Here is a 13,161-nt window from a genome sequence, read left to right on the forward strand (position 1 = left end):
GACATGCAGTACAATAATGATAAATCTTCTAAATATAACATTAAATGAAAGAAGCCAGACACAAAAGCGTATATACTATAGTATTCCATTTATATAAAGTTTTATAAATAAGCAAAACTAACCTGTGGTGACAGAAGTCATGATGGTATAACAGTTATCCTTGGGTGAGGTGAGAGACATGCCATGTGGCATGGCCAAAAAATATATAAAAACAAACAAAACATAATATTTTAAGATGGTAGAAACCAGCTAGAACTTTCTTCTATCCCCTACCCTCAGATTTTTCAAAGGAAAAAGAAATATGGTCAACAGGCAATGGAACTCTTCTCTAAAACCTTATAGTCTTGAGAGAACATTAGCTTATTATTGCCACATCATCATGGGACAAGTAATGAATATAGGAAAAGCCTTATATAAAATTGCCCCATTAGCAACAGATGTTTTAACATGTTTTAGGGAAAATCTTTCTTTCTCACAATTTCACCTTAGGTACAACAACTATGACCGGGCTGTCATAAATACTGTACCTTATGACGTTGTCCATCGTTGGTATACAGCACACCGGACCTTAACCAGAGAGTTGAGGAGACCTGAGAATGAGTTTTGGGTCAAACTCAAGCCTGGCAAGGTGGGTGCCAAGCTCAATAGATGTCACTTAAGCAGTGAAGAATGAGGACTTATTGAATATGTGAGTCAAAATGTTACAAAGGGAAAAAAAGAAGAGAGTCCTGGGTATTGGCCCTGGTCCTACCACTCACTTACCGAATGACCCAGAAGCAGGCTCCCCTGAGTATCTACCCATCAGTGATTCTATTTCTATGATGAAGGAGTTGAACTTGATAGTCCCTAAGGGTCCATCTGTCTTCATGATTCCTTTTTTTGTTTTGTTTTGTTTTGCTCTTCATATTTCCTCTGGATAAAGAATATCTCTAGCTTAGCATAAGACAGTGAAACAGTTTAACTCTTTGAGAGAGAGAGAAAGAGAGAAAAGAAAAGAACAAAAAAACCAATGATCTGGTTTGCTTTGATAAAAGAATAATTACTCAAGAAATATAACCTCTTCAGATACAGGGCCTGTTACCTACTGTTGCCTTTGTTATTTCCATTTAGCCTAGTACAGAGCTATGTACTTCCTAGTTGTCAAATGTTTAAAGAAAGAAAATGAAGCCACTCAGTCGTGTCTGACTCTTTGTGACTCCATGGACTATAGCCCACCAGGCTCCTCCATCCATGAAATTTTCTAGGCAGGAGTACTGGAGTCAAATCTTTACTTAATCTCAAAAGAAAAAAAATCTCATTTAATGTAATCAGAGAACAACCTAAAGTTTTTATTTTAAATGATCTCTTCTGATTTATGATTCCCATGGTCCACACTTGTTCTGAGTATTTTTCCTCTCTCTTTTTTTTTCCCCATTCACAGGTCCTATTTATAGACAACTGGCGTGTCCTACATGGCAGGGAATCCTTCACAGGCTACCGCCAACTCTGTGGCTGCTATTTAACAAGGGATGATGTACTAAACACTGCTCGTCTCTTGGGCCTTCAGGCTTAAAATTGATGGCATTGAGATTATGAACATACCTGACACCCTGGCTATCAGAATTTCATTTCATATCAGCAGAATAATATTATGTCAATACCGACTTCAAATTGTCTCCTCATGTCATCACATGAAACTAAAACCTCCCCTTTTTCTAGTAAGGAAAACCTTAGAGATAGGCCATCTCGTATGGAATCTCTCTTCCCCAGGTTACAACATGGACTCATTTGGTTGTTAGATCTTTTGATGTAATTTTGGTCAATCTTCTTCATAAATATAATCATCACATTGATGAGAAGCAGTAATAGTCACTAGGTAAAAATTTGTTTCAACAGGATCTGTCAGAAAGAAGAGCATTATAGGAATAACACAATCTAACTAGAGCAGAAATTTGCAACATTTTTTGGAGTTAAGACATCCAAACATGTAAACATTATTGAGGACACCAAAAGGTGCTTAGATGTGGGTTATATCTATTGCTAATAATTATATTACATATGAAGACTTAGAAATGTTTAAAATTTAAGAATAAAAAGCATACATCCATCAGAGAGATGACTTCATCACATGTCATATAGCCTCTGGAAAAGTCTTCTGTGATAATTAAATGGAAAAGGCAATATCATCTTAATATTATTAAAACTATTTTTATTAATAATATATAGACCCACTAAAAGAATCTCAGGGACTGCTCCAGGTGTCTTTAGACTATACTTTTGAGAACCAGTGGCCCAGAGCAGCAGTCCCCAAGCTTTTTGGCACCAGGGGCTGGTTTCATGGAAGACAATTTTTCCAAGAACTGGGCCAGGGTGGTGGGAGTGGGGGTGTGTGGTTTTGAGACAATTCAAGTACAGCAATGAGGAAAGGCTGTAAATACTTAGGAAGTTTCGCTCACTCACCCACTGCTCACCTGCTGTTATGTGGCCTGGTTCCTCACCTGGTTAGGGACCCCTTGGTTTAACTGAAACCTTAAATTTTTCTCTGTGGTCTCCTAGAACTACAGATATTGTAGGAATTGCTTCATAGCACAAGCTCAATAATAAAGTGGGAACTGAATACATAGTATTTTATCTTGTGAGAAGAATTATCTCTTCTAAATCATCTCTCAAGGAGTAAAACTAAGAAATCACAATAGTTCCTATGGAACAAACCCATCAGTTTTGTAATTCTGTGAGGGATAATTGCACAAAGGTTTTAGAGATTTCTGAGGTTCCATATGATAATTCACACATACACACACACACACACACACACACACACACATGCATGTGCATGCACACATGCACACAAAGCACAGTAAGTGGAGATTACTATCCAAACTTGCATTTTAATTTTTGAAGGAATTTAGGATGCAATATTTTCCTCCATTTCTGCTGCTCTCTTTTTCTGTCTTAAAATATTATACATGTCAACTGCCAAGATTTGACTGGGTTAAGTATTCTTTGTTTTTTATTTTTAATGATTTTCCTTTATATGTGGAGAGAGAGAGGGTAAAAGAGACAGAAGGATAGGTGTGAGATTTATTTTCTCTTGGCTTTCATTGAAAATGAAGTTGTACAATAACCACACTGACTGCTATAGAATGATGTAAGACAATCCAAGCCAGGATGTATGTAAGAGGAAAAAAGCATTATTAGTGAGGATATAAGTTACAAATTAAAGTCAGTATCCTCTGACAGGGAATAGAGCCAATCTGATGCTTACAGAAAGTTCTTAGTTCACATTTAACAATTTATACATTATTTTTTGACCCATCCAAGGCACAAAACTATGTTCTCAAATATTTCTGCATTTTAATTGTACTACATAGGAATCCTTAGGGGTCTTCCATAAGAAGTGTTTTCCTCTTAGGTCAAAGGATTGATGATTAAGTTCATGTATTAAAGAGTATTTGTTGTTGTTTAGTCACTAAGTGGTGTCTGACTCTTTGAAACCCCACGGACTGTAGCTCACCAGGCTCCTCTGTCCATGGAGTTCTCCAGGAATACTGGCATGGGTTGCCATGCTCTCCTCCAGGGAATCTTCCTGACCCAGGGAGCAAACTCACGTATCTTATGTATCCTGCACTGGCAGGTGGATCCTTTACCACTGTGCCACCTGGGAAGCCCTTTACTATAATTATGAAATCCTCCACATCTGTTACAGTCTGTCCCCAACTCACAAGACATCTAGTCTAAATCTTTATAATAGTAATAGTGTAGAGTATCTACTTTGCTCTGCTGGCAAGGATTCCATTTTTCTGTTCTCCAAAACAAGTATATGATATCACTTATATGAGGAATCTTTAAAAAAGAAAGAACTTATTTACAAAACAGAAACAGACTTACATAGAAAACAAAATTATGGTTACCAAAGGGGAAAGGGAGGAGGAATAAAGATACATACTACCATATATGAGCTTACTAACTGCACGGGGAACTATATTCCATATCTTGCAATAAACTATAATGGGAAAGAATCCAACTGAATAGCATTGCAAAGTCTTTGAAAATAGAACTACATTAAGGCCACAAACCATACAGGGCTAGTCACAACATGTGTCTGGGACACAAATGAGTGGGGGAAAAAATAAACAGATCCTTGGGGACCTGTGGGCATATAACAAAAGGGTTGACATTTTTCTCATTGGTGTGCTATAGGACAGGAGAAAGAAGGTGGGACTGGAAAGTATTCAAAGAAAAAGTGGCCGAAAATTTTCTGTGTGGCAAAAGACATAAACCTACAGATTGAAGAAGTTGAGTGAATCCTAAATAGAATAAGCCCAAAGAAATCCACATCAAGATACACTACCATCAAACTTCTGAAAACTAAAGGCCTAGAAAAAAGTCTTGAAAGCAGCAAGAGAGAAACAATGTCTTCCGCGTATGAGGAAAACAGAGTTACATGGATTTCACATCAGAAACCAGAGGCCAGAAGGAACTGGCATGACACTTCTCAGGTGGTGAAAGAAAAGAATCAGAATTGGTGGCTCAGACGGCAAAGAATCCACTTGCAATGCAGGAGACCTGGATTCGATCCTTGGGTTGGGACGATACCCTGGAGGAGGGCATGGCAACCCATTCCAGTATTCTTGCCTGGAGAAACCCCATGGACCTATGAGCTGGACAGGCTACAGTCCATGGGGTTGCACAAAGTTGGGCACAAATGAGTGACTAAGCACATCACAGCACATACATGATGATCAAGTGAGATTTATTCCTTGAATATAATGTTGGTTCAACACATGGAAATCAATTAATGTAATACACCATATTTATAGAGTGTGAAGAAGGTACTCATGATCATCTCATAGATGTATGTGGGGGAAGGGAGGGCATTTGATAAAATCCAACACCTGTTGCATAAAAATGAATTCAACAAAATCCAACACCCGTTTCATAAAAATGAATTCAACAAAATAGGAATAGAAGGGAATTTCCTCAACCTGATAGAGAGCACCTAATGGAAAAATCACAAATAGCATCATACTTAATGGTAAAAGAGTAGACGGCTTCCCTCTAGCATCAGGAACAAGACGAGGATGTCTGTTATTGTCACTTCTATTCAATATTGTATTCAAAGCTCTAGTCAGGGCAGTTAGGCAGGAAAAATAAAGGGATCCGGACTAGAAAGGAATGAGGAAAATTATTTCTATTTGTATATTAAAAACAATAAAAAATCCACCAAAAACCCACAACAACCTATTCAATATGCAATGAGCTCAGCAAAGTTGCAGAATCCAAGACCAATGTGCAATAATCAATTATGCTTTTTTCTATATGCTAGCAGTGAACAAATAAAAATGAGTTTAGGAAAGCAATTCATTTTACAGTATTGTCGAAAGTAATAAAATACTGAGAAATAAATTTAACAGAAAATGTGCAAGTCTTGTACTCTAAGAACTGCAAAATGTTGCTGAAAGAAATGAAAGAGGCCCCAAGGAAATGTAAACCCATCCCATGTAAGTGGATTGAACATATAATATTGTTAAAATGGCCATAATCCCACAGGCAATACACAGATTCAGTGCTTTGCCTGTTAGAATCTAACCTGGCTTATTTGTAAAAACTGAAAAGCGGGTCCTAAAATTCATATGGAAATGCAAGGAAGGCAGATAGCCAAAACAATCTTGAGAAAGAACAATGTTGGAGAACACACACTTCCTAATTTAAGAACTTCCAACAAGACTATAGCAATTCTAAAAAGTGTGGTGCTGACATAATGGCAGTCATATAGGCCAATGTTTCAGGATTTCAAATAAAAAATAAATCCATGTGTCTGTAAATAGTTGATTTTCAATAAGGGTGCCAAGATCATTCAGTGGGGGAATGACTAAACTCCTCAAAAAATGCTGATGAGATGAGAGGATATCCATAAACAAAAGAATTAATTTGGACCCCTAATCTCACATTATGTAAAAGAAAACTAACACTAAATGGATCACAGACTGAAATGTAAAGGGCTGAAACTATAAAATGCTTGTAATAAAACATGTAAATCTCCATGACTTTGAATTAGGCAATGGTTACATAAATATGACAGCAAAAACACAAGCAGAAAAGAAAAATTTGACACTATCCAAATCAAAAACTTTTATGCATCAAAGAATTCTATCTAGAAATTGAGAACCATAATTGAAAGAGATTCATGTAACCCAATGTGAATTGCAGCACTATTTACAATAACTAGGACATGGAAGCAACCTAGATGTCTATTAACAGATGAATGGATAAAGAAGTTGTGGTACATATATACAATGGAATATTACTCAGCCATTAAAAAGAACACATTTGAGTCAGTCCTAATGAGATGGATGAACCTAGGGACTATTACACAGTGAAGTAAATCAGAAAGAAAAAAATCAATATTGTATATTAATGCATGCATATGGAATCTAGAAAGATGGTACTGATGAGCCTATTTGCAAGGCAGCAATAAAGATGCACCAGGACTAAGGGAAAGAAGCAGTGACCCTCACAAGAGACTGAGCCAGACCTTCCTTTGAGTGTCTGAGGGTCTCCTGCAGAAGCATGAGTCAGCAGTGACCTGCTGTGGGGACAGAGGATCTCCATTTTTTTCATTCAATAAACTAAGATCATGGCAGCCAGTCCCATCACTTCATGGCAAATAGATGGGGAAACAATGGAAACAGTGACAGGCTTTATTTTCTTGGTCTCCAAAGTCATTGTAGATGGTGACTGCTATATTTTCATGGTGCAGCCATGAAATTAAAAGACTCTTGCTCCTTGGAAGAAAATCTATGACACTTTTTTGGTATATTAAAAAGCAGAGACGTTACTTTGCCAACAAAGTTCTGTCTAGTCAATCTATGGTTTTTCCACTAGTCATGTATGGATGTGAGAGTTGGACTATAAAGAAAGCTGAGCACCGAAGAATTGATGCCTTTGAACTGTGGTGTTAGAGAAGACTCTTGAGAGTCACTTGGACTGCAAGGAGATCCAACCAGTCCATCCTAAAGGAAATGAACCCTGAATATTCAGTGGAAGCACTGATGCTGAAGCTGAAGCTCCAGTATTTTGGCCACCAGATGCAAAGAGCTGACTCATTGGAAAATACCCTGATGCTGGGAAAGATTGAAGGCGGGAGAAGAAGGGGATGACAGAGGATGAGATGGTTGGATGGCATCACCGACTCAATGGACATGAGTTGGAGCAAACTCCAGGATATGGTGAAGGACAGGGAAGCCTGTTGTACTGCAGTTCATGGGGTCGCAAAGAGTGGGACACCACTGAGTGACTGAACAATGACTAATGGAGATGCGAACATAGAGAACAGACTTGTGTACACAGTGGGGGAAGGAGAGGGTGGGATGAACTGAGATAGTAGCATAGAAATATATACATTACCACATGTGAAACACATAACCAGTGGAAATTTACTGTATATCAAAGGGAGCCCAAATCTGGTGCTCTGTACAACCTAGAGGGGTGAGATGGAGTGGGAAGTGGGAAGGACGATCAGAGGATCAAGAGGGAGGGGACATATGTATACTTATGGCTGATTCATGTTGACATATGGCAGAAGCCAACACAACATTATAAAGCAATTCTCCTCCAATTAAAAATAAAGAAAAAATTACAATTAAGAACTGAGGCTAAATTATGGTTATAAAGTAGATGGTGTGTAGTATGTAATATCTCTATATACTGACAATGTAGATATAGAAAAAACTGGGGGAAAAAGGAGGGAAAATCAGGAGAGGGTATGAAAAGTAGAAAAATCTGTTTTTAACATTTTTTTTTACCCAAAGTTTAAACTTTTTCTTTGTATTGGGATATAACTGAGTAACAATTGTGTGGTAGTTTCAGGTGAACAATAAAGGAACTCAGCCATACATATACATGTATCCATTCTCCCCCAAACTCCTCTCTTATCCAGGCTGCCACATGACATTGAGCAGAGTTTCCTGTGCTATACCATTGGTCCTTGTTGCTGATCCATTTTAAATATAGCGGTGTGTACATGACCTTCCCAAAGTTCCTGACTATCCCTTCCCCTCGGCAACCATAAGTTAATTTTCTAAGTCTGTGAGTCTCTTTCTGTTTTGTAAGTAAGTTCGTTTGTGTCATTTCTTTTTAGATCCTGCGTATAAGGGATGTCATACAATATTTCTCCCTTCTGTCTGACATAAAAATAAAAGAAATTGAAAAGACAATCCATACGATGGGAGAAACATTTGCAAATCTGATAAGAGTGTACTTTCCAGAATGCATAAAGAATCGTTACCAGTTAACAATAAAAAGATAAGCAACCTAATTAAACAACAGGCAAAGGACTTGAATAGGCATTCCTCCAAAGCAGATGTGCAAATGTCCAAGAAGGACAAGAAAAGATGCTCAACTTCTTTAGCCATTCAGTTCAGCTCAGTCACTCAGTCATGTCCAACTCTTTGCGACCCCATGAACCACAGCACACCAGGCCTCCCTGTCCATCACCAACTCCCAGAGTCCACCCAAACCCATGCCCATTGAGTCAGTGATGCCATCCAGCCTTCTCATTCTGTCATCCCCTTCTCCTCCTGCCCCCAATCCCTCCCAGCATCAGGGTCTTTTCAAATGAGTTAGCTCTTCACATGAGGTGGCCAAAGTATTGGAGTTTCAGCCTCAACATCAGTCCTTCCAATGAACACCCAGGACTGATCTCCTTCAGAATGGACTGGTTGGATCTCCTTGCAGTCCAAGGGACTCTCAAGAGTCTTCTCCAACACCACAGTTCAAAACCATCAACTCTTGAGCACTAAGCTTTCTTTATAGTCTAACTCTCACATCCATACATAACCACTGGAAAAACCATAGCCTTGACTAGATGAACCTTTGTTGACAAAGTAATGTCTCTTCTTTTTAATATGCTGTCTAGGTTGGTCATAACTTTTCTTCCAAGGAGTAAGCGTCTTTTAATTTCATGGCTGCAGTCACCATCTGCAGTGATTTTGGAGCCCTCCAAAAAAGAGTCAACAATTGTTTTCACTGTTTCCCCATGTATTTGCCATGAAGTGATGGGACCAGATGCCATAATCTTAGTTTTCTGAATGTTGAGCTTTAAGCCAACTTTTTCACTCTCCACTTTCACTTTCATCAAGAGGCTGTTTAGTTCTTCACTTTCTGCCATAAGGGTGGTGTCATCTGCATATCTGAGGTTATTGATATTTAGCCATTAAAGAAATGCAAATAAAAATCACCATGAGATAACACTTCACACCCACTACAATGGTTATTACAAGCAAAACAAACAAAAATAGCAAGTTTGGAGAAGATGTGGACAAACTGGGACCCTCATTCACTGCTTGTTGGGAATGCAAAAATGGCAGACCACTGTGGAAATCAGTGAGGTGGGTGGTTCCTCAATAAAAGAAACATAGAATTACCATTGTGTTGTTGTTCAGTCACCCAGTCATGTCTGACTCTTTGTGATCCCCATGGATTGCAGCACAACAGGCCTCCCTGTCCCTAACCATCTCCTGAAGTTTTCCCAAGTTCATGTCCATTGCACTGGTGATGCCATCCAGACATCTCATCCTCTGACGCCTTCTTCTTCTACCCTCAATCTTTCCAAGCATCAGGGGCTTTCCAATGAGTTGACTGTTCCATCAGATGACCAAAATACTGGAGCTTCAGCATCAGTTCTTCCAACAAGTATTCAGGATTGATTTCCTTAAGACTTATTGGTTTGATCTAGCTGTCCAAGGGACTTTCCGGAGTTCTCCACCACCACAGTCTGAAGGCATCAATTCTTTGGTGTTCTGCCAAATTTACAGTAGAAATCTCACCACGGTACATGAGCACTGGGAAGACCATAGCCTTGACTATACAGACCTTTGTCAGCAATTTCTCTGCTTTTCAACACACTGTCTAGGTTTGTCATCAGCTTTTCTTCCAAGGAGCAAGCGTCTTTTAATTTCATGGCTGCAATCACCATACGCAGTGATTTTGGAGCCCCAGAAGACAAAATCTATCACTACATCCACATTTTCCCCTTCTATTTGCCATGAAGTGATGGGACCGGATGCCATTAATGTAGGTTTTTGAATGTTGAGTTTTAAGCCAGATCTTTCACTCTCTTCTTTCACCCTCAAGAGGCTCTTTAGTTCCTCTTCACTTTCTGACATTAGAGTGGTATCAGCAATCTTGATTCCAGCTTTTGATTCATTCAGCACAGCACTTGGCATGAAGATACTCTGCAAGATAAATAAGCAGGATGACAATATATAGCCTTGTCATACTCCTTTCTGAATATGGAACCAGTATGTTGTTCCATGTCCCAGTCTAACTGTTGCTTCTTGACCTGCATACAGGTTTCTCAGGAGACAGGTAAGGTGGTCTGATATGGTTTCCCATCTCTAAGAATTTTCCACAGTTTGCTGTGATCCACACAGTCTGTGGTTTTCCTCTGTTTATTTGCATTGTTCTTTTAATAAGCCTTCCTTGTCTCTCCATGCTATTCTCTGGAACTCTGCATTCAGTTGGGTATATCTTTCCCTTTCCTGTTTGCCTTTTGATTCTCTTCTTTGCTCAGTTGTTTGTAAAACCTCCTCAGACAACCACTTTGCCTTCTTGCAATCCTCTTTTGGGGGGATTGTTTAGATCACTGCCTACTGTACAATGTTATGAACCCCCATCCATAGTCCTTCAGGCACTCTGTCTACCACATCTAATCACTTGAATCTATTCATCACCTCTGTGTATAATCATAAGGGATTTGATTTAGGTTATAGCTGAATGGCCTATTGGTTTTCCCTACATTCTTCCTGTACATTCATTCACTACATTTTTCTTTCCCATTATTTCCCTACATTATTCCCTTCCATTCTACCTGTATGCCTGAATTTTGCAATCAAGAGCTCATGATCTGAGCCACAGTCAGCTCCACATCTTGTTTCTGCTGACTGTATAGAACTTCTGCATCTTTGGCTGCAGAAAATATAATCAATCTGATTTAGGCATTGACCACCTGATAATGTCCATATGTAGAGTTGTCTCTTGTGTTGTTGAAAGAGGGTGTTTGCTATGACCAGTGCATTCTCTTGGCAAAACTCTGTTAGCCTTTGCCCTGCTTCATCTTGTACTCCAAGGCCAAATTTGCCTGTTATTTTGGGTGTCACTTGACTTCTTATTTTTGCATTCCAGTCCCCTATGATGAAAAGGATATCTTTTTTTTTTTTTTTTTTTTTTTTTGGTGTTAGTTCTAGAAGGTGTTTTAGGTCTTCATAGAACCGTTCAACTTCAGCTTCTTAGGCATCAGTGGTTGGGACATAGACTTGGATTACTATGATGTTTAATGGTTTGCTTGGAAACAGACTGAAATCATTCTGTCATTTTTGAGATTGGACACAAGAATTCCATTTTAGTCTCTTTTGTTGACTATGAGGGCTATTCCATTTCTTCTAAGGGATTCTTGGCCACATAGTAGATATAATGGTATCTGAATTGACCTTCACTCTTTGCCAGTTGCATATTGGACACCTTCCAACCTGGGGAGCTCATCTTCCAGTGTCATCTTTTTATCTTTTCCTATTGTCCATGGAGTTCTCAAGGCAGAATACTGAACTGGGTTGCCATTTCCTCTTTCAGTGGACCATGATATGTCAGAACTCTCCAATATGACTGATCCATCTTCAGTGGGCCTGCATGGCATGGCTCATAGCTTCATTGAGTTATGCAAGCACTTTCACCATGACAAGGCTGTGATCCATGAAGGGGGCACGTAGCATGGCACTGGAGATGTCAGTTTGCTCAAGCAATGAAACTACATTGGTACAGTACCTAAAATTGAAATCGCTACCTGGTCAAGCTAATGAAAACCCACTCTCATTCTCCAAGACCATCTATTTTCTGCATGGGCCAAATAGGCCACTTTAATGGGGATATGGAGGAAATCATCACTACTGCATGTTTGTATCCCTTGATGGTACTGTAGATTGCTGAAATCCACACAGGTATGTGCAACGATTTGGTTTACTATATTTCTAGATAGAGGCAATTCTAATTGCTTCCATTTCGCCATCCATGCCAAAATAGCCCTCACTCTACATGTCAGAGAGCAAACGAGTTGTGGACTCTGCCAGCTGCTGAATATGTCTATCCTAATTTTGCATTCCAGAACTGTGTAGATAAGCACAGGACTGGTTTGGGTTCACACTGGACCCAATGGAGGTGGGCCTAAGCTAAAATTTCATTGATCCCTTGACCTCCATAAGCACCTATGACTGATGGACCATAGTGACACTTGGGGCATCTTGGAATTAGTGTGAGATTAGAGCCAGTGTCCAATAGGCCCCAAAAGGTATTCTCATAATTTAAAATCACACTCACTAAAAACCTCTAGGTCCCTATCAGGAAGGCCAGGAAACAGACTAACAGTATATATTTTGGGACAGTGTACCGAGACATGATGGACACCTACTTCCAGATTTCAAAACTTATTCCAAAACTACAGCTATCAAAGCTGTGTGGACTAGCATAAGGATAGACACATAGACCAGTGGAATAGAATTAAGAGTCTGGAAATAAACCCATAAATCTATTCATGGACATACATCCCAAAGAGTTGAAAACAGGCATTCACACAGAACCCCATAGAAGAATGTCCACCACAGTGGGCACAAGGGAGAAGACACCCAAATGTCCATCCACTGCTGAGTGGATACAAAACATGTGTGGTCTAGCCAAACAGTGGAATACTATTCAGCCAGGAAAAGGAAAGAAGTACTGATTTGTGCTACCACGGGCATGGACTCTATGCTCAGTGACAGCAGTCAGACACAGAAGGCCATTTATTGTATGCCTCCATCTCTGGGAAGCCTCCAGAATAGGCAAAGGGCTATGGACTGGAAGCTGATGAGAGGTTGCCTGAGGTTTATGGGGGTAGGGTGGGAGAAACTGCAGGAGGGGCAGTGGGGAGTGACTGCCTGGCTGGTACAGGGGTTTCTCTTTGTGGTGGTGCCAATGTTTTGGAACTAGACAGAGTGATGATGGTGGCCCAGCACCGCCAGTGTATACTTGGTGCCACTGGGTGGTCTGCTGCCTTCTCTGTACAAAGGTCCCATCCAGTGGAAAGGGAGAGTTCCAATAAAGAGAGGGTCCAATGGGCAGGGTGAGCAGGATTCTGCAAGCACCATTTCTTCA

At 39.7% G+C, this 13,161-nt stretch overlaps 1 protein-coding gene across 1 annotated transcript in view; it reads left to right on the top strand.

Moving 5' to 3' along the window:
• The window catches only part of TMLHE (trimethyllysine hydroxylase, epsilon), a 68,774-nt gene extending 67,222 nt beyond the window's left edge, over positions 1 to 1,552 (top strand). Inside the window, exons 7-8 of the mRNA XM_052663725.1 lie at positions 490 to 628; positions 1,421 to 1,552. Of these exons, the coding sequence (XP_052519685.1) occupies positions 490 to 628; positions 1,421 to 1,552 (271 nt within the window). The remainder of the gene's footprint in view (positions 1 to 489; positions 629 to 1,420) is intronic.
• The last annotated feature ends 11,609 nt before the right edge of the window (positions 1,553 to 13,161 follow it).

The sequence above is a fragment of the Budorcas taxicolor genome, chromosome X (genome assembly GCF_023091745.1).
Source record: "Budorcas taxicolor isolate Tak-1 chromosome X, Takin1.1, whole genome shotgun sequence".
In the NCBI taxonomy this organism is placed as follows: Eukaryota; Metazoa; Chordata; class Mammalia; order Artiodactyla; family Bovidae; genus Budorcas; species Budorcas taxicolor.